The 19,552-nt window shown below is 51.6% G+C and overlaps 2 protein-coding genes across 2 annotated transcripts; one reads left to right on the top strand and one right to left on the bottom strand.

Moving 5' to 3' along the window:
- The first annotated feature begins 555 nt into the window (after positions 1-555).
- On the top strand, positions 556-3,279 carry LOC308554367 (sulfotransferase 1A1). The gene is made up of 8 exons (XM_081131602.1): positions 556-630; positions 901-1,048; positions 1,137-1,262; positions 1,351-1,448; positions 1,977-2,103; positions 2,200-2,294; positions 2,782-2,962; positions 3,091-3,279. Exons 2-8 carry the CDS (start codon positions 901-903, stop codon positions 3,201-3,203), a joined length of 888 nt encoding a protein of 295 aa, XP_080987728.1. The 5' UTR covers positions 556-630; the 3' UTR covers positions 3,204-3,279.
- A 150-nt stretch (positions 3,280-3,429) lies between these two features.
- LOC308554371 (SAGA-associated factor 29-like) lies at positions 3,430-19,219 on the bottom strand. The gene is given in 11 exon segments (XM_081131607.1): positions 3,430-3,633; positions 4,405-4,567; positions 4,671-4,706; positions 4,850-4,893; positions 4,897-4,996; positions 5,067-5,196; positions 6,392-6,456; positions 14,184-14,256; positions 14,932-15,007; positions 15,519-15,620; positions 19,128-19,219. Coding segments are annotated over 11 exon segments (981 nt in total). The 5' UTR covers positions 19,203-19,219; the 3' UTR covers positions 3,430-3,516.
- Positions 19,220-19,552: the final 333 nt, after the last annotated feature.

Here is a 19,552-nt window from a genome sequence, read left to right on the forward strand (position 1 = left end):
AGCACCTTCTGGGGGATTGTTCTTCCACCATCTGAGTGAGGCCCCGTGGGACCCGTGGGATGGGGCTCACACCCAGAGTTATGCAACTCCAGTGCTCTTGCTCTTTCCCATCCTGTGCTGCCTCAAAGAGAGCCCATGGAGCAGTGCCCTGCCCCAAACGCCATCACCCCATCCACATGAACCCTTGGTATCTTTAGACTGGCTTAGAGCCACTCCTCTGTCCTCTGAGACTGGGTTTATTAGAAAAAGCTACTGGCCTGCCTGCAGAACTGGAGTTTTGAGTGCAAGTCAGGACCAGGATTATAGCTAAAAAAAAAAAAGAAAACTATTAGGCCCTTTTGTCTAGATTCAGGCTTTTATTTTCTACACACTGAACCCACATCTTGGGTTTTTAGGCCAGTCTAATCCTGGCTTCAGCTGGGGTGCTAAGGAGGGTAGCAGAGGGGCCTGCCTACCCCAAACTCCACCCTTTCCTTCCTGGAGGACAGCCAAGTCCCAGTGCTGGCTCCAGATCCCTCCCACTTTGGATTTATAAAACGTTCACTTCTGAGCAAGTGTGCACTCAGTGTACTGCACTCACGCTAAGCGACAGCACAGGATAGCCACAAGGCCAAAGTCTGGAGAGGACTGGTGAGTGCTAGGATGGGGTGGGCTGGGCCGGGCCAGACCTCCCTCACCCTGCACTGTTAGCTCCTATTGCTTGATTTCCATTCCTGCCTCTAATGACCCTGCCCTTTCCCCCATGGAAATCCCAGCTCATTCTGACACCAACTCCAGCCCGCTGGAATCCCTCCTTCCCTCTTCTGCTGAATTATCACAGTTTTGCTCCTTCACACACCAGACTTTGGCTCCCCAAACAAGCTCACTTGCTCAATTGGCTGTGTTTATGTCTGTGCCAAGATGGAACGGATCCAGGACACCTCCCGCCCGCCACTGGAGTATGTGAAAGGGATCCCTCTCATTAAGTACTTTGCAGAGGTGGTGGGGCCACTGCAGAGCTTACAACCCAGGCCCGATGACCTACTCATCATCACATACCCCAAATCTGGTAGGTGATGAGGTTGGGCTGCAGTCCCCCACCTTGGGCCAGCAGGGGTGTGCCCTCAGCCCTGCTTACCTCTCATTTTCCTCCCCAGGCACCACCTGGGTCAGTGAGGTCCTGGACATGATCTATCAGGGTGGCGACTTGGAAAAATGTCAGAGAGCCCCCATGTTTATCCGGGTGCCCTTCCTTGAGTTCAAGGGTCCAGGATGTCCCTCAGGTATGTGGTGGGGTGCTGGGGACAAGTGAAGTGGAGGGAGGGAGGACCCAGGCTCCAGCACACTAGACCTTTCCTACCCATGGCTTAGGTCTTGAGGTTCTGAAAGATACACCAGCCCCACGGCTCCTCAAGACACATTTGCCCCTGGCTCTGATCCCCCAGGCCCTACTGGATCAGAAGGTCAAGGTGAGTGGCAGAGGAAGCTAGAGAAAAGGGCTGCTGGGGCGATCCTAGCTTTGGCTCTATCTTCTGGGAGGGTCTCCTTCCTCAAGCCTGGTCTCATCTTAAAGAGGGAGAGGTCCTCAGCCTCATGCTCTGGTGGGGTCAGGTGGCCAGGGAAAGTGAGTCTTTTTGCAGGGTCTGGGTGCTCACAGGCCTGTGGAGGAGGGGCTGGCGGGAACCCTGCACGCCTTGTTCCAAATCTGGGTCCAGTGGCATTGAGAGGATTGTATTAGTATAAAATACAGTTCCTGAGGCCAGCCAGGACTCTGGCCTCAGAGCAGGGTTTAAATCTCAGCTCAGTCACACCCATACCATGGGAAGTCAAGCAAGTCAGTCTCTGAGACTGTTTCCCTCTTGACCAAACCAGGAGAAAACCTCCATGACAGGAATGCTCTGAAGGGTGGAATGTTATGCTTAGAAGATCGTACAGTGTCTGGTGTGCTGTCCGGTGATGATGCGGTGCGGGGGAGGGGGTGTCTTTGGCCTCTACAGGTGATCTATGTTGCCCGAAACGCGAAGGATGTGGCTGTCTCCTATTACCACTTTTACCGCATGGTCCAGTTGAACCCTGACCCTGGCACCTGGGACAGCTTCCTAGAGAAGTTCATGGCTGGGGAAGGTGGGCCTGACTCTGGAGGAAGGAGGGGGTGGAGCTGGGGGCAGCCAGCCAAAACTAATACCAACGTCTGTTCATGCCCTTTGCCCTTTTCCCCAGTGTCCTATGGGTCATGGTACCAGCATGTGCGGGAGTGGTGGGAGCTGAGGCACACCCACCCTATTCTCTACCTCTTCTACGAAGACATGAAGGAGGTGAGACCACTTGCTACCACTCCCTCCATGTTGCATGTGGGGTGGCAGGAGCCTCATGGGGACCTGCCAAGGCCCTCTAATCCCCCCTTCCCTATGGCAGCCCCCAACTGATCCTAGACCCCCCACCTCACCTTCCCTGCCTAGAGCTTCAGTGCCACCTGGGCAGCACACTGTACAGCTCTTATTTCCTAGTGCCTCAGTCAGTGCCATGTGTAGCCACTGATCCTCCTTTTACTGCTACTTCTCCTTGTGGCCACAGTTATGACAGAAGACTGTCCCTGTCCTCACCCATAAGGAACCAGACACAGCTTAATAGATCACAGCTTAATAGGGCAGAAAGCAATTAACTTTGCCCCAGGGACAGAGGACAGAGCACCAGAATCAAGGAGCAGGGTGGGATATGGCCATGAGGTTAGGCAGGGGCCTCCCTTTTGTTTGTTCAACAAACAAGCCAAGCCCCCACTGAAGAGCGCCTCTGCTGCTCCAGGACCCCAAAAGGGAGATTCGGAAGATCCTGGAGTTCTTGGGACGCTCCCTGCCAGAGGAGACCGTGGATCACATTGTGCGGCACACATCGTTTAAGGAGATGAAGAACAACCGCATGGCCAACTACAGCACCATCCCCACTGAAATCATGGACCACAGCATTTCCCCCTTCATGAGGAAAGGTGAGCGTCCACCAGGAGGGGCATCTGGGAGGCGAGGGCAGGAGCAGCGGCTGGAGCTGCCCTGAGCCACTCTGGGCCTCCCTGTGGCCAGGACTTCCAGGCTCCCTCCTTCCCTCCCACTCCCACAGGCGTCACGGGGGACTGGAAAACCATGTTCACTGTGGCCCAGAATGAGCGCTTTGATGCCGACTATGCTGAGAAGATGGCAGGCTGCAGCCTCGAGTTCCGCTCTGAGCTGTGAGCTGTTCATGGGATCGCTGCAGAGGGCGTGGTGTGAAAGCAGCCCGGCAGTGGCCTCCGAATAAAGTACAGTTTGTGTTGCATGGAGTGTCTCTGTTGTAAGCAAAGCAAACCTGAGCCAGAGAGTTAATGCCCACTGGGACCAAGTGAGGCCCCAGCAACCCAACTTGCCATATGCGGGGAGGGGTGAGAACAGTCTAGAAAAGTAAAACCCGGGAGACATGGGCCAAGGGGAGGAATATTTATTTGATCACATAACCTTTTGTTGCATTGCCCCTGAGGGCGGCAGGAGACTGTGAACCTGCCAGCCTGCATCACTTTTTCTTGGGCTCCTTACAAGCCACCACGTACCTCTGGGCCACATTGAGGGGAGGGGAGTAACCATCTGCATAGGAAGTGTCCTCAAACAGGACCGAATAGTCATCCTGGGGCTGTGGCAGGAGGCAGACAGGAGGCGCTGGTCAGAAACCCAGGCAAGGCCCCCCCGCGCCTAGACCCATAGGAACCCCTGGTGTGTGGGCCCAGCCTTCCCTGTCTCATCTGGCTCACTGAGTCTGGATGTCTGAGCCCGCTCCCGGCTGCTACAGAGCTCTCCTCAGCTCCAAAGGGCCAAGGGCCAAGGGCGGGATGAAAAGCAGGGAAAAGGGGACTCACTACCCACTCAGGCAGGCCGCAGCCAAAGGGACTGGTGCCTTTCAGGGACCCGATGTTAAGGGGAGCAAGGACAATTCAGAGGGCCGCAGACAGGGACCCTGGAGGAAGAGGGGAGAAGAGCCTCTAAACTGCCATCCATGATGGGTGACCAGGGAGCCAGCACTAGTGTCACAAGCTCCAGGAAAAGCAGCCTTGCGCCAGGAAAGGGCAGTGGCGCAGGAGTCAGGGGCTGGAAGGCAGGCCCCTAGGATGGCGCTTCCATCTCCGGGCTCAGGCTCCCCATCTCAGTGGGAAAGCGGGGTTAGAGGACACAGCAGGTCCGCCCCACCCAGCCTGCTAAGGCTCTGCAGGGCCGCTGGCGCTGCCTGGAGGACATGGCTGGAGGGGAGTCACAGTGCAGACTGTCAGCAGGGGAGGGCAGCTCACAGGACCCTCCCAGCTCAAAGGCTACAGGGTGAGGACAAGAGGGGAAGATGACCCCATGACCCATCTGGTCAGCCAGGTGGTCCTGGTGTCATGGGGGATCTCGTGCATGGGGGCTACCTTACCCGTTGCGGGGGGGTGTGGATGAGGGCTCGGTAGAAGCAGGTGGTCTGGGGGTACAGGGCCAGCACAAGCTGCTCCTTCTGGAATAAGGCTTCGGGGTCCGTCTCAGGGTTGGCCTTCCACTGGGGCAGTGGGATGATACGCCGCTGGCTCAGGGTGTGTCTCCTGGAGGGGCGCTTAGGTCAACCCGGGGCTAGGCGGGGGGCTCTTTCCCAGCAGCCAGGCTGTCCCCAGGCTTCCCTTGCCCCTCCCTGGCCAGCACACTCACTCTTTGCCTTCTTCATCAATGTCATCAACCTCATACCTGTGGGTGAAAAGGGAACAGTGGATGCAGGGAGGTACCCGAGCTAGGTTAGGACCGAGGGGGAGGGTGGGAGGGGAAATGGCCCAAGGAGCGGCTCTTCACACGCTGTCCCAGTTCCCACAGGGCTGGGTGTGACCACTCACTTGTTGGTGGCATGGCTGTAACTGACCACCTCGGCCAGGATCCACTACTCATCCCCATCCACGGCCTTTACCTGGGCAGCCACCTTGTCTCCAGGTTTGGCCACATAGTCCCCAGAGGCTGGAATGGCCCCACAGAGGGGGGGCGGCCTGAGGGTGGAATGAAGTGTTAGCCCCAGCCCCTCCCCTGCCAGCTCTCCCTCCCTGGGCCTGCCCTCACTTGTCACCAGGCTTCCCGATCCACAGCGGCAGGGTCATGGCTGACTGCTGCAGCAGGGTCATCAGCACCCCCCTGCGCATGGTCTTCCGCGGGGGCTCCGAGTCATTGTACAGGCCCGCGATCTTGGCCGCTGCGGGAAGGAAGTGAGCCCCTGAGGCACCAGGGAGAGGGTGCCGGCCCGCCGGGCCCCCAGCAAGCCTGCATCGAGCTGTCAGGAGGTCGCCCCACCTCTTGAGTGAGCACCAAGGGCCCAGATGTGCCCCCTGACCCTCCACTAGAAGCCCCTGGTGAGAGACTGCCAGCGACACTAACCTAGTGAGATGGCAGGTTAGTGGGTGCCTTTGGGGGAAGGCACCAGAAAGGGCAAAAGGGGCGTTCTGAGGCGTTGCTCATGTTGTTTCTTGATCCGGGTGCTGGTCACATCCATTTGTTAGTGAAAATTTATGGAGCTGTGTGTATACTTGCATGTCTTTTCTATTAATATGTTGTAATTAAGCAAAAAGTTAAAAGAATTACCAAATGTGGGCAGAGCCCTTACTTCCTCAGGCATGGCTCCACACACCCAGTCAACTTAAACCCAGGTGGCAGTGTGACAATTTCCATGGGTGAGGAGTCTGTCCACTGTGGGTTCATGGAAAGGGCGAGAGACGTGGGAAAGCAGCCTAAAGGGCTCTGGAAGCCAGCAACTGGTGTCAACTCCATCTGAAAGGCTGGCTCCAAGACATCCCCGTGTGGCTCTCAAAAAACAGCCAGGTTCTCAGCACAGCAAGAAATGGGCCAAAAAAAAAAAAAAAAAAAAAAATGCCTGGCCAGTTTGGCTCAGCAGTTGAGCGTCGACCTAGGATCCAGGTGATCGGGGTTCTATTCCCGGTCAGGGCACATGCCCGGGTTGCAGGCTCAATCCCCAGTTGGGGGTGTGCAGGAGGCAGCCAATCAATGACTCTCTCATCATTGATGTTTCTGTCTCTCCTTTCCTCTCTTGAAATCAATAAAGATATATTTTTAAAAAAACAAGTAATGGGTCTAGGGGTAGTAGGGAGTTGGCGGGTGACTGCCCTGGGCAGTAGAGGGAGAGAACCCTGAGGGATTGGGGAAAATCACCATGGTGTTCGAGAATGAGGAGGCCTTGCCTCTGAGCCCTGGGAATGACTTCATTCTCTTCCCAGTCCCAGGCTGCCCTGGGTCTCTGTCAAGACCCATGGACCGATCAATCACACCAGGCTGAGGTTACAGGCTACCCCTGCAGGAAGACGTGACTGCAGCTCTCAGGAGCCCTCACTCCACCTGGCTGAGGACACTGAACTAACTTGACGTGTCTAACTCACCGATCCGCCTCTCTTCCAGCAGAGACTTGATTTCCGCAATCTTGTCTAGGGCTTTCCGGAGGATGCTGAGGGTGGGAGAAAGGAAAGAGGTCTGGTTGAAGCACAAAGCATCGACTTCCCTTTCTGGTTAATAATGCAGACCAACCTTCTTGCTGAAAACTATGAACCCCATGTAGGTGACTTTTAATTTTAAAAGCATAAAAGAAATGATGAGTCAGCCCAGCGGGTGTGGCTCAGTTGTTGAGCACTGTCCTGTGCACCAAGAGGCTGCCAGTATGATTCCCGGTCAGGCCACTCGTCCAGGATGCAGGCTCCATCCCCAGTAGGGGGCATGCAGGAGGCAACCGATTAATTTTTCTCTCTCATCGAAGTTGCTTTTTCTCTCTCCCTCTCCCGTCCTCTCTCTTTAAAGTCAATAAAAACATGTTTAAAACAAAACAAAACAAAACAACTTATGAGACAGTTGGAAGTAGCAGGCCAAAAATCCTAAGAGCATCCTAGATAGGTAAGCAAAGCAGAGGGCCGCCTTTGCCTGAGTGCACTTGACAAAGCCCAAAGAAATGTCACTGAGTGTGGGGAGCCTCTAACAACCTCTTGGGATTTGGAAGACAGAAGAAAAACTTGGGGTCTGCCCAAACTGGGACATGTAAAAGGAGGCTCTGCAGAGGACTGTGGGAGTTGTTGGCTCAGAGCAGGGCTAGGGGTGGAGGGAACTCATTCCTGAAAGGCTGCGCCCCAGAAAACTGTGGAGTTAATTGATGAGGTTTTAGACTGACTGCAGCTCAAGCAACCTGGCAGAAGTGAACACAAGTCCTGGCCAGAGGAAGGCTTCTTCAGCCTAGACCTTGGGGAATCTTTTCCCCTAATACAGGGGTGGGAAAAATAGGTTTACAGTTGCTCATGTGGAAAAAGACATGCAGGTTATGATTATTACAATCCTTTATTAACACTGTTTTGGGTACTCTCAACTGTAAACCTACTTTTGCCTACCCCTGTACGTATATATGTTAAATCCTTATGTGAGGACATGCTTAGCGAGAGGGAGAGGGAGAGAGAGAGAAACATTGATATGAGAGAGAGACATCCATTGAATGGTCCCTGACTGGGGATTGAATCCACAACCCAGGTAAATGCACTGACCGGGAATTGAACCGGCAACCTTTCAGTGCATAGGATGGTGCCCGACCAACTGAGCCACTCTGGCCAGGTGCCCTCAAGTGTATATGTATATGTGTGTGTGTGTGTATTATTTAAAATATATCTTTATTAATTTCTGAGAGTGAAAGGGAGAGGGATAGAGAGAAACATCAATGATGAGAGAGTCATTGATCAGCTGCCTCCTGCACGCCTCCTACTGGGAATCGAGCCCAAAACCCAGGCATGTGCCCTGACCAGGAATTGAACTGAGACCTCCTGGATCCTAGGTCGATGCTCAACTGCTGCACCACACTTGGCCAGGCCCTAAAGTATATTTTACCATCAATAAGCAGCACAGTACAGCTAGTGTGGCTCAGTGGTTGAATGTTGACCCATTAACCAGGAGGTCACGGTTCGATTCCCCGTCAGGGCACACACCCTAGTTGCGGCCTCCATCCCCAGTAGGGGGCGTGCAGGAGGCAGCCGATCAATGACTCCCTCTCATCATTGATGTTTCTCTCTGTCTCTCCCTCTCCCTTCCTCTCTGAAATCAATAAAAACACATTAAAAAAAAAAGCAGCGCAGACTCCACATGCTTATTTGGGCTATTGTCCAGGCCACGCCTCTAGGCCTTCGTTCTGTAGGAGGGAGATATGAGAACACAGCACAATACAGAGTCACAGAAGGTGTCCCACAGGGTGTGACTTGTGGAGATCATCAGGCAGAGGCCAGAAGTTGGGGTAGGGAGCAGCGACACCTTGCCCAACATGCTCAGAGCATCACTGCTGGGTGTGGCTGGTCCAGGACGCAGGCAGGATGCAGCCAGAGCCACCGCAGGTTTGTGAGCAACGGGATGTGGGGCACTCACGCTTCCAGGAGAGCAGAGGAGTAAAAGCCAGGAGGCCAAAGGGAACTGAGTCTGATCATTGCCGCTGGGCCTGCCTGGGGACACGGGTTTATGTAGCGTGTCCTAAGCTATATTCTGTGGCATATTAAGGGAGTGGTTCTCAACCAGAGCTAGACATCAGAACCCCCTGGGAAGCTCTGGAAAAAAAATCCCAATTGTTTTAAGCAAGAATCATAAACAAATGCGAAAACTAGTGGGTCTGAAAGTGGGATCTTTACACAGTCTCAGAGTATCTCCCAGGAGATACACATTAATAACACAATGGAAAATAGCATTAACCTGGCACAGGAGAAACCTGGAAGAGACCACCTTAACCAACGGGACAGTGTCTTCTCACATGATGCACTAAGGAAAACATCACTTCCGTGCCATTGCCCAAAGGGTAAGACCTGAATCTAACTGTGAGGAAAAGTCAGACAAACCTACATTGAGGGGCATTCAACAAGAGCACTGGCCTATGATCTTCCAGTGTCAAGGTGAGGAGAAGTAAGGGCAGCCTGGGAACGGCTGCAGAGTGAAGGAGACTAAGGCAGCCTGGTAACTAAATGCACCGGCAATGTGCACTAGAAAACTTTTCCTTTGCTACGAAGGACATGAGAAGACAGAGATGAAATTTGAACAAGATCTGTAGGTTAGTTAATAGTTTTATATTAGTCCTGATTTTAAGAAATGTGCATGGCTGCATAAAAATGTCCGCGGGCAAACAACAAACAAGAAGAGCACTGGCCAGTGTGATTCTGTGGTTGGAGCGTCGGCGTGCACACCAAAGGGTCTCGGGTTCAATTCCCAGTCAGGGGGGTGTACCTGGGTTGCAGGTTCATTCCCCAGCCCTGGTCTGGGTATGTGGGGGAGGCAACCAATCCATGTCTCTCTCACATCATGTTTCTCTCGCTCTCTCCCTTCCCTCCCTTCCACTCCCTCGAAAAATCAATGGAAAAATACCCTCAGGTGAGGATTAACCAAAAATAATAAAAGGTTGTGGGTTCAATTTCTGCTCAGGGCGTGTGCCTGGGTTGCAGGCTCGATCCCCAGTAGGCGGCGTGCACGAGGCAGCCGATGAATGTTTCACTCTCATCTTTGCTGTTTCTCTTTCCCTCTCTCTAAAAATCAATTAAAAAATCTTTAAAATGAAAGTCCTTGGGCACATTGTAGAACCTCCATCGCTACCACCTGCAATGTTTCAGAGACTCAGAGCTCTTCACAAATAATAAGCACAAAAGAAAGACCCTGACGGATTAAACAGAAATACTGGCCGAGGGGGAGGGAACCCTAAAGAGGGTACAGCAGAGTCATAAAGGCGTTACTGGGACACTGGCTGGGTGCAGAGGGCACTGCAATCCAACCACCTTGAACCACCAGCAACTCAACGTGCAGGTCTCTTCCTCAGCTGACGAGGGAAGTCACACGCACAGTCCATGCCACTGCTCCTCTGAGCAACCTGACCTTTCCTAGGATCAGATCAAGGACCAGGCGATCAAGGACCAGGCGATCAAGGACCAGGCAATCACGGCAGCTCCAGATTAGGAACAGCTGCAGACTGTCATTCAGCGTCCACGTGAGCAGCTCTGCCACGGCAAGTCCTCCCTGTGACACTGGGCTGAACACACTTCTCTTTACTGATCACAACGATTCTGTTCCAATATAACTGATCTTCCGGATAGTCTTTCCTACTTTTACATTTAAACTATTTTACATGACTCATTTAGTGCCTTTTGAATGTAAGGGTGTGAGTCAGCTGGTTAAAAAAAAGAATGTCCTTGTTTTTTGGAAAAACTGGCTGATGTATTTAGAGGTCAAGGGGCATCACGACTGTAATATAAAGGGTTTGGAAAAAATGTGTATACATATCGAATGATAAAGCAGATGTGGAAAAATATTACATTTATGTAAGTCTGAAGGTATGAAAGATAAAAAGTTAAATCCTTATCAGTGTCTGAGCTCCACCCTGATTAAATCAGAACCTTTAGGTGCAGCCAGACTTGAGAAGCAGTGTATAAACATGAGATACTAAGTGAAAGAAACTGTTTGCAGAACTTAGCAGAGCCTTGGATACTGTCAATCTGTACTGTGAATCTCTAGGAGAGGAATGCAATTCCTCTTCGAAAGTTATCGCAGGTCCACTGCAGAGATTTGAGGAAACAATGTGTTAAGGGCAGTTACTATTTAAAAAGCAGTTTTCTGGAACTGAAACTTCTCCATCTCAGGACCATAAAAGCTTCAGGTCACCAGGTATGACCTCCCGGTAAAGCTTGGCTCCCTACCTTCTGACAGGCAGTCAGCCAGCCTGGCAGCAATGCTCAGGGCTGGTGCCACCCCAAGGGGCCCCCTTCACCTGTGACAGCTGAGGAAGGGATTCCTTCTGGGTGACATCCTGTTGCATTCAGCCAAGAGCCCTGAGCCCTAACCTCCCTCCCCTGGACTTTAGCACCTCTCCGTGACCAATAGGAAGGGGCTAAAATGGTGCAGGCCCTTTAAAATACTCCAACACTGCTGCATACAAATTCACAGCGTGATTATTTATCAGGGTGACATTTTCAAAGGCAAAAGGGAAAAAGTAATTCCTTTTGGGCCTCCTTCGCTTGCTGAAATAGTTGTAGTCGTGCTCGCAAAGCTAGATGCAAAGCAGCGAAGGCCAGGGCACTATCCAGGCAGAACTGGGGGGAGCTGAGCTGTCCGCCCCACCCCCTCGCCTCTGCCCATCTGCAGCACAAGGAACCCGCAGGGGCCCTGCTGCTGCCGGATTGCCCCAGCACCAGGCTGCAGTGGGGAGGGGCTCAGTTGGAGGACAAGGCTCCTAAATGTTAGCTCCTCGGGCACGTGGCTTCTGTGCCAACTCTTGAGATCTGTGTCAGGGGCAAGGGGGGAAGCGGGCCCTCCCGGGACGCGTCAAGACCAGAGCACTCCTCTGGTCGGCATCGTGGACCAACACCATGTCGCAGGTGCCCACCAGCAAGTGGGCTGCTGCCCGGGGCCCAGTGCCTGGCTCGCAAAGATGGACCAGGCATTGATTCTCTCCTCCAGGCACCTGCCTTTCAGCCCGTGAGTCACTCGGCCCTTGGAAAGCTAAACGGTCCCTCGGGTACCTCTGCACGAACTGGCTTAGCCGCTCCCAAAACTACCTTCCCTGGCGGCAATCTGAGGGACTGAGGCTGTTACCCACTGTCTCCAGTCAGCGTTACCCCTCAACCCCACGCTGTTCACTGCGCCCTGACCGAGCTGCACCTGAGAAAGGCCTTTTGAACTAATGTCAGTCACTACCTTGCTCCCCGGCAACGGCCAGGTGTCCTCCACCGGAATATGGAAAGTGAGATCTCTGAGCCTGTTTCCCCGACTCCTGCTGCCAGTGTGAGAGCTCAAGGCCTTTTTAAAAAGGAGATGACTGTGAAATGGAGACACAGGGTCTCCTTTCCACTCTCTGCAAACAGGAGGCGGAAAGCCAGGTGGGAGGCAGCCTTAGCACACACAGTAGAAAGCATGGCAACCTCCCTCAGGACTCGAGCTAGTTCCAGAAGCCGGCTCTTGGCTCCTCCAGAGTTTCCGGAGGGTCTTAATCCACTTACTTAGAAAGTGAGCTGACGCAGTTCTGGCGCCTGGACCAGAGCTGCAGGAATGCAGGACAGGGTGTGTTCCCCGCCCAGCCTCGGGCGCCCTGTAGGCAGGGCTGGCATCTTAGCTACCTCCTGTCTCCTGCTACCTCCCCTGTCTCCATGCCCAGCAGGGCAGCTGGTGCTGAGAGGCCTCACTCAGGTGTTAGACAATGAACGTGCACATGTTTGAGAGGCTGTAAATGGAAATGGCAGCAGAACTGCAAGAAGTTGGGCCCCGCAGTTACGAACAAGCTGAATTCTGGGTAAGCCAATGCCAGAGAAGAGCCCACACCACATGGTTGCAGAACTTGTCACCTCACTTTGTCAGCAGTTTAGCTGGCAAGAGACAGGCTGCCTTTTATCCTCAAATGACCCCAAGTCACTCTGACTTATGCAAGCCCGGGTGGCTGTGGCCAAATGAGAAATCTGCAAACCTGGGAGAAGATAGGGGTGGGGAAGGGTGAGGAAGGCAATGCCTCCAAACAAAATTCACTCTCCTCCCCCCACGTTGGCCCCGCCCTTTTGTTCTGCTCCCCAACCTGGCATAGGGAGCCTCACCAGATCCCTTTGTCCAAACTGAGAACCTCAGAGTCTTCTCTGCTCCCACCTGGTCCCCAATTTGGTGTCAGAAACTGCCCTTGGGCCCACTCTTGCGTTTCATTCCCACTGCCACCATCTCAGCTCAACTCCATCAGGATCTCTTGCCTGGTCTCCTAAGTAGCCTTCAATCTGACCCAGTCTACTCCCCACGTGGCAGTTCCTCCTGCTTTTACATCTTCCATGGCTCCCTATCACCTCCTGGATAAAGTCCAGGTATTGGAGGCCCTCCACATTCCCGCCCTCCCCTACCCCGGCCATAAGGACTAGTTCTCCTTTCCCAAATGCACACGCTCTGCAGGTCCCCTCCATGGCCTCTGCACACTCTCTGCTCTCCGCCTTGTCTCCCTACTGATCCCCAACCCGAGCCTTCTCCCTGATGCCATCCCCGACCCCCAGCACAGTGAGCCCCTTCTCTGCTGGTCCATCAACTACACTGTCCTATAGGTGTTGTTTTAGACAGCTTGCCCTTGAAGGCAGGGTCCTCACTATCCTGTCTCTATATGGGGACTGCCAGTGCCAGAGGCAGGGTAGCACCAGCAAAGGTTTACAGAATGACTGACAGCAGGCAAAGAAAATACAGAACCATGAGCACAGGGAAGAGCCCGAGAAGAGCCAGATGGAAGGGTAGGAAGAGCCCTGCAGCCTCGAGTAATGCTTAGGGTGCTGCTCGGGCACATGCCCGTCACCCCTCTGGGCCCTGCATGCCAGGCATCACCTACAAGGGCAAGGCAGTGTGACATAAACTGTAGGCTATGACTCGTTAGCGAGTCATAAAATTAATTTCTTGGGTAACCATCAGCATTTAAAAAAATAAATAAGAGAATAGACTATACAATAGTAACAGTAAAAACTGTGCTTCTTGTTCCAAGTCTGTGATGTGTGTACATATAAAACAGATGTGTGTGCTGGGGAAAGGGATCCTTATACATGGTATTAAAGAACACGACTTTGGGTTTCAAACTGGGCTCCCCACTTCCTAATTGAGACTTTTGGCAGATAAAGAATCCCCTAGTGTTTCAGTGCCTCATCTGTTAAGTGGGTGTAACCCCACAGTGGGGTTGCTGAGGGTTAAATGAGGTAAATATATAGAACACATGCAACAGTACCTGGCACAGAGTAAGGTCACATGGAGTTGTTATTGTTACTGCTACTGTTGCTGTTGCTACCCGCACAATAGAGAACGCACTTCCTAATGTGTTATGGTTCAGAGCTTGAAAAACACTAGTCTTAGGCACTTTATATGCATCATCTCATTTTATGTAGACAGTTCTATAGTTAGTTATTATCTCTCTTTTAACGATGGAGCAACTGAGTCTCTGCTAAAGTGACTGCCCAAGGTCATGTGGCTGGTAAATGGCAGTGGGAGGACTGACCCCTGCCTTGTTGCCATCTACAGAGCAGGAGGGCTAGGGAAGGGGGGCCTAGAAGTGGGCTCCGGGGAAGGTGGCCCCAAGGGAGAGGCTCATCCCTGCCAGGAAGGTAGCTGGGCCGTGGTCCTCAGGTTCCTGCAGCCCAGCACCGGGAGGCAGGGAGGCGAGGGCGGCTGGTGGCCGGTACTCACTTGCACTCGGCCTCTGCGTCGGCCTTGGCGGTCGTATAGAGGCCTCGTAGCTTCGTCCGGTAATAGGGAGAGACTGCGGAGGAAGCACAGCGAGAGAGAGCTGGGCGCGGGGAGCCCGCAGCAATGTGGCCCTGCTTCCAGTACTCCCGGCTCAGGCCTCGGGAGGCCCAGGGGAGCCACGACGGACCGCGGCATGAACTTCACTGGCTCAGAAGTGCTCCCCGAGGCACCCGGCCCCCTGTGCTGTGAGTTCACCTTCTCATGTGGTACAAATGCCATCACTACATCCGAGGGAAGATCCTTGCCTTTGCCATAGCATGATACATACGGAAAGGATGTCTCAGCACACGGAAGAACAGAAACCAATCTCAAAGCTGCTCAGAGCTGGAAAGGACAAGGCCAGGAGCCTGGCCACCTGGGGGCCCCGGGAGGGAAGTGCTCTAGAAAGCACCAGCTGACCCGGAGCTTGTGAGCTAAGGCGTTTCCCTAGATGCAAACTCATTTCAGTGACTTTCCCACCCCTAGAGTTGGGGGACTTTAAGGTTCCTTAGTACTCGGCAGCCTGGTATCTGTCTCCTAAGTCACCCTAAGTCACCCAGCCTAAGGGAAAATTGTCCCTCTGGCCTAAGCAGCTCATTTGGCTTACGCAGACACATGCCAAAGGCCCTTGTGAAAATGACAGCAGCCACTTTCCCAGCCTTGGCCCACACCCACTGCTCATCCCCTTTCCCTGAGCCCAGCTGCTCACTCTTGTTCTCCGTCTGCATCCGCTCGTGGGTCTTCTGGATGTTCACTAGGTTGTGTTCACTCCGCGAACGCTCTTCCTGCAAGGAGGAGGCCACAGGGTCGGAGGGAGGCCTTCATCCTGCTGGGCCACCTGCACCCCAGGCACAGGCCCATAAGCATGGCGCTCATTTTCTACATCCAAGTCAGGACCAGTTACAAAGGATTCCCCCTTCACTAACACAAAAGCATTACAAAGGCATTAAAGTGAAATTGTACACTACAGATTTAATGACTCTCCACCAGAAAAGACAAATTGATCTACAGATTCAATACAATACCCACCAAAATTTCAGCTCACTTCTTAGTAGAAATTGACAAGCTTATTTTAAAATTGATATGGGGAAGAAAAAAAAAATTCATATGGAAATTCAAGTAACCCAAAATAGCCAAAACAACCTTGAAAAGGAAAAACAAAAGCATTGGAGGACTCACATTTCCCGATTTCCAAATTTACTATAAAGCTACAGTCGTCAAATGGTGATACTGGCCTATAGAGCAAGGGACTAGAATTGAGTCCAGAATTCACACATCCATCCATGGTCATTTCCGCTGGGGGAGAGGGATGGGGAAGGATGCTGGTGCAGTTCTTCCCCACATCAGCGGTCCTGGGACCAGGGCTGCAACTGAAGGTGCCAGAAGCAGGGATGGTTCTTAGAACTTCTAAGTGCCTGCAAAGTGGAGTTAATGGTGAACGCAGCTACACTACCCAGTGGTCGAAAGAGCCCAGTAGTTCTGTACCTATGTAATCCTAACCTTCATGAGTGGGAATGACCGAGGAGGGCTGGGGAGGAGACAGAACATGACACCTGCTAGACTAGCATTGCTGCTGGCAATCTGGACCAGCTGAACCTAACATCCTTCCAGGGGTGGAAAATGTGGGTAAAAATCAATGACAAAGGGAGAGAAAGAGAAATTAGTAGCTGAGGAATGAATGGGTTATGAAATGGTGTAAGTTCAATATTATATTGATAACTTCAAGATACACTCAGACTAAGAAAATACTATGGGCTCTAAACTCGGTTATACCAGACGCCCAAAAGCGTGAAGCCATATATTTGCTAAGATCCCTCCTGCTCTTAGAACCGGATAGAGTTAAAAGGGAGTCTGCAGTCCTGAGTGGCATCCCTCTGAGAGACATTCTGGTTACACGCTATGATGATAAACTGGATTAACTACTGACGACTGAAGGGAATCTAGCAATGTGGCAGTATCTTCTTTTCTTTAGCCTTAACATTTTATTAATGAACTTTTAGAGCAGTTTTAGGTTTGGAAAAAAATCGAGCAGACAGTAGAGGGTTCCCATACACCTGCTTTCCTCTGCACAGTTTCACCTAATTAACATCTTGCATTAGTGTGGTACAGCTGTTACAATTAATTAATCAGTACTGACAATTATTAACGAAAATCCATAGATTACATTAAGGTTCACTTTCTTCCCCCCCTTTATTATTTTTAATATGTTTTAAAAAAATTGATTTCACAGAGAGAGGAAGGTAGAGGGAGAGAGAAACAAAACACATCGAAGTGAGAAAGAAACACTGACTGGTTGCCTCCTGTACACACCCCAACCAGGGATCGAACCCTCCACCTGGGTATGTGCCCTGAGCAGGAATTGAACTGGCAACCTTTTGGTGCAGAGGAAGACGCTCCACCAACTGAGCCACACCGGCCAGGGCCAGGTTCATTTTGTGATGTACATTCCATGGGTTTGGACAAATGCATAAGGTCATGTACCCACCATTACAGTATCACACACAATAGTTTTACCTCCCTAAAAACCCCTTCCTATCCCCATGCACCCCTCCCTATCCCCAAACCCCTTATCTCTTTACTCTCTCGTTCTGCCACTTCCAGAATGTCATATAGGTGGAATCATAGTCAATAACCTTGCAGACTGGGTTCTTTCACTTAGGAATATGTGTGCCAGCATCTTCTGACTCTTAGTTTCCAGGTTACAGCCCACTACAAAGGATATCCTTTAGGAAAGAATTTCTGGGAACTGCTCCCTCCTGGGCCACTGGACTGTGCAGTTATGGCTCTCAGCAGACTGATCCTCGTATAACTATAAACCTGGGTGATGGCATGCTGAGAAAGGGACAAGGGACAGACTATGGCAGTGCCTATCAATATACCGCAGCACACTGGGCACAAATACACATCACCCCTGTCTTTGTAAATGAAAAGTTATTAGAAAGAATAGGGAGGGAACTGGTTGTTGATAGGATTAAAGCACCAGACACCACATGCTGGGTCTAAATTCCCCGGGAACAGCCCACCCTGAGCCAAGAAAGCTTTTGAAAGTCTGTATGATGCGCTCAGGCTAAGTTACATCCAGGTGTGACCACCTCGCATCTAACCCTAGTTGGGGCACCCAACACTTCTGGGGACAAATATGTATGCTAAGTGCACCCAGGCCATCAGTACAGGGCGTCAACACAATCACGGCGGAGTAAGCGACACGGGCTCACAGACAAAAGGGTGTGTGCGCTGTGGGACCAGCCAAATGCACTTTTAATGAGAAATAGGATTAACGGGAAAAGATGTGTTAATCAGAAAAAACAGACTGAAGTGAATTCTCTTGCAAGGGGAAGGGAGGGGTGAGAGTCAGCCTGGAAAGATGATGAAGATTTAGTAAAGTAGTTTTCTAGGACCCATGTGTTGTTGGAAAGGGCTTGCACCCAGTCCCACCAGGCCTCCTGGCTATTTTAATATAGGTGGAGGCTAATGCAGCCACAGGGTGAAGGCTCTCCACACTGCCTGCCAAGCCCCAAGGGGCACAACTATGGGATGTTATGATCTCCAAACCTGTGGAAGCCCTCTAGGGACACTGGTAGGTTACACTGATGCACCAGGACTACCCTGACCCAAGGGTTAATCAAAATAAGACATAGCCTGAAATACAGTTAGCAGAGACAGGACTTGTACTGAGTACCGCCTGTCCTCCCCTTAGGAGAGCACACAACAGAAACCAGGCTCAGTAAAGCCTCTGAGCTGAGGCAGGGTGACTGGCTTTATCCCCAGCTGATTTGGAACCCAGGAATAACTGAATCATGGCCACTGTAATAACGCCTGCCCATAGCAATATCTGGGACGCGGGCAGGCCCTGTAATTCTTACTGATTAGTTCCACATTGAAAATGAATTTTCCCATGACCATACTTCACTATGGTGTAACAGACGGCACTGTCGCTAAGATTCAACCACCTTATGTAAATAAGTGATATGGTAACACTGAGACTGACGTCCAACTGTATTGGGAGGCTGAGTCACAGCCTTCTCAGAGTATAATACTCATGGAAAATGAGTGGCCTGAGGAAGAACTGGATTTCTCTAATCATCAGCTAATTTCTATGCTAAATATTTCTACACAAATTTATCATAATGTACAAATAGTGGCAGGTGACGGGCAAAACGAGTGATCACATTAGCTCAACAATATGAAAATGGATGCAGTGGCTCTAAGTACACATTAGTTGTTTTCCTAAGTCTATCCCTAGCCCCAAGGGCTTCTCCAAATGTCAAGCGTATTCATACTGCTCTTATCGCTGTATCTGTGACAGTGTAAACGCCATACCAAAGACAGATGGTCAAATATGATTGTTTTGCAATAAGAGAGCCTCTAGGCCAAGGGTCAGGGGGTGGCTTATGCAGTAAAATATTAACTCAGCCAGCCTGGGTTTTCAAACCCTGCACATCCAAAACAGGTTTGGCCTTGGACCGACTTCTGAGCGAGAACCTCTAAACCCTTGGACTATCTTGCCTCAAAAGAGCATCTTTGTTTACCTGGCTCAGGGGTGGAAGGAAAAAGGAGTGCCTGCTATTAAATACAGGGCACTTCTGTCAAGCAGTGAAATGTTCTGAAGTTCATCATGGTCATGGTTGCAAAACTCTTGGACTGTACTGAAAACCATGGACTTATATACTCTAAATGGGTAAATTATACCTCAATATAGCTGTTATTAAACAAACAATCATGAGATCCTGCACGTGATGGGTAACCCAACAGGAATGGTAGTCCTGCCCTCCTCCTCTCACCTTCATGACGTCCTCTTCCTTCCTGCACATCCAATCTCTCTGAACACAACCCCTTCCCACCCCTCCACACCTCGGCATCACAGCCCATGTTTCCCTCTAGGAATGGAGGGCTGTGGCTTTTCACCTGCGTTTGTTTGATCAGCTGATGGAGCTCTGTGAGAAGTTCTGCAATGCGGGAATCAGCAGACACGAGGGCCATGGCACGGGGCGGGGCGCCTGGGGTGGGGAGGAACAGAAGAGAACCTCGTTAGATGCTGTTACAGGTTAAACTACTGTGCCCTCAAAAAAGATTGGCGGTAGTCCTAACCCGGGGACTGGTGAATGTGACCTTCCTTGGCCATAGGGTCTTTGCACTGCTCTGCCTTCCAGATGTGGGTAAATGGCATCCATCCCTGTCCAGCCAGCTTCCCAAGCTGGAAATCCTGGAGTCCCTCATTCCTCCTCCTTGCTCATCTCCAACCACCCATCTCCATGATCAGTCTTCATTCAAATTCTATTGGCCTCAGAAATTTATCTCAAACTCAGCTTCCCCTCTTCCACCACACCTGC

This window comes from Miniopterus schreibersii (assembly GCF_964146895.1).
Source record: "Miniopterus schreibersii genome assembly, chromosome: 3".
Taxonomy (NCBI): domain Eukaryota; kingdom Metazoa; phylum Chordata; class Mammalia; order Chiroptera; family Miniopteridae; genus Miniopterus; species Miniopterus schreibersii.

What these genes read in the sequence shown, in the direction of transcription:
- LOC308554367 (XM_081131602.1), top strand. Translation starts at nt 901, where the DNA reads ATGGAACGGATCCAGGACACCTCCCGCCCGCCACTGGAGTATGTGAAA. An exon ending in TACTGGATCAGAAGGTCAAG is followed by an intron (nt 1,449 to 1,976) that starts GTGAGTGGCAGA and finishes TGGCCTCTACAG; the next exon opens with GTGATCTATGTTGCCCGAAA. An exon ending in GAAGTTCATGGCTGGGGAAG is followed by an intron (nt 2,104 to 2,199) that starts GTGGGCCTGACT and finishes CCTTTTCCCCAG; the next exon opens with TGTCCTATGGGTCATGGTAC.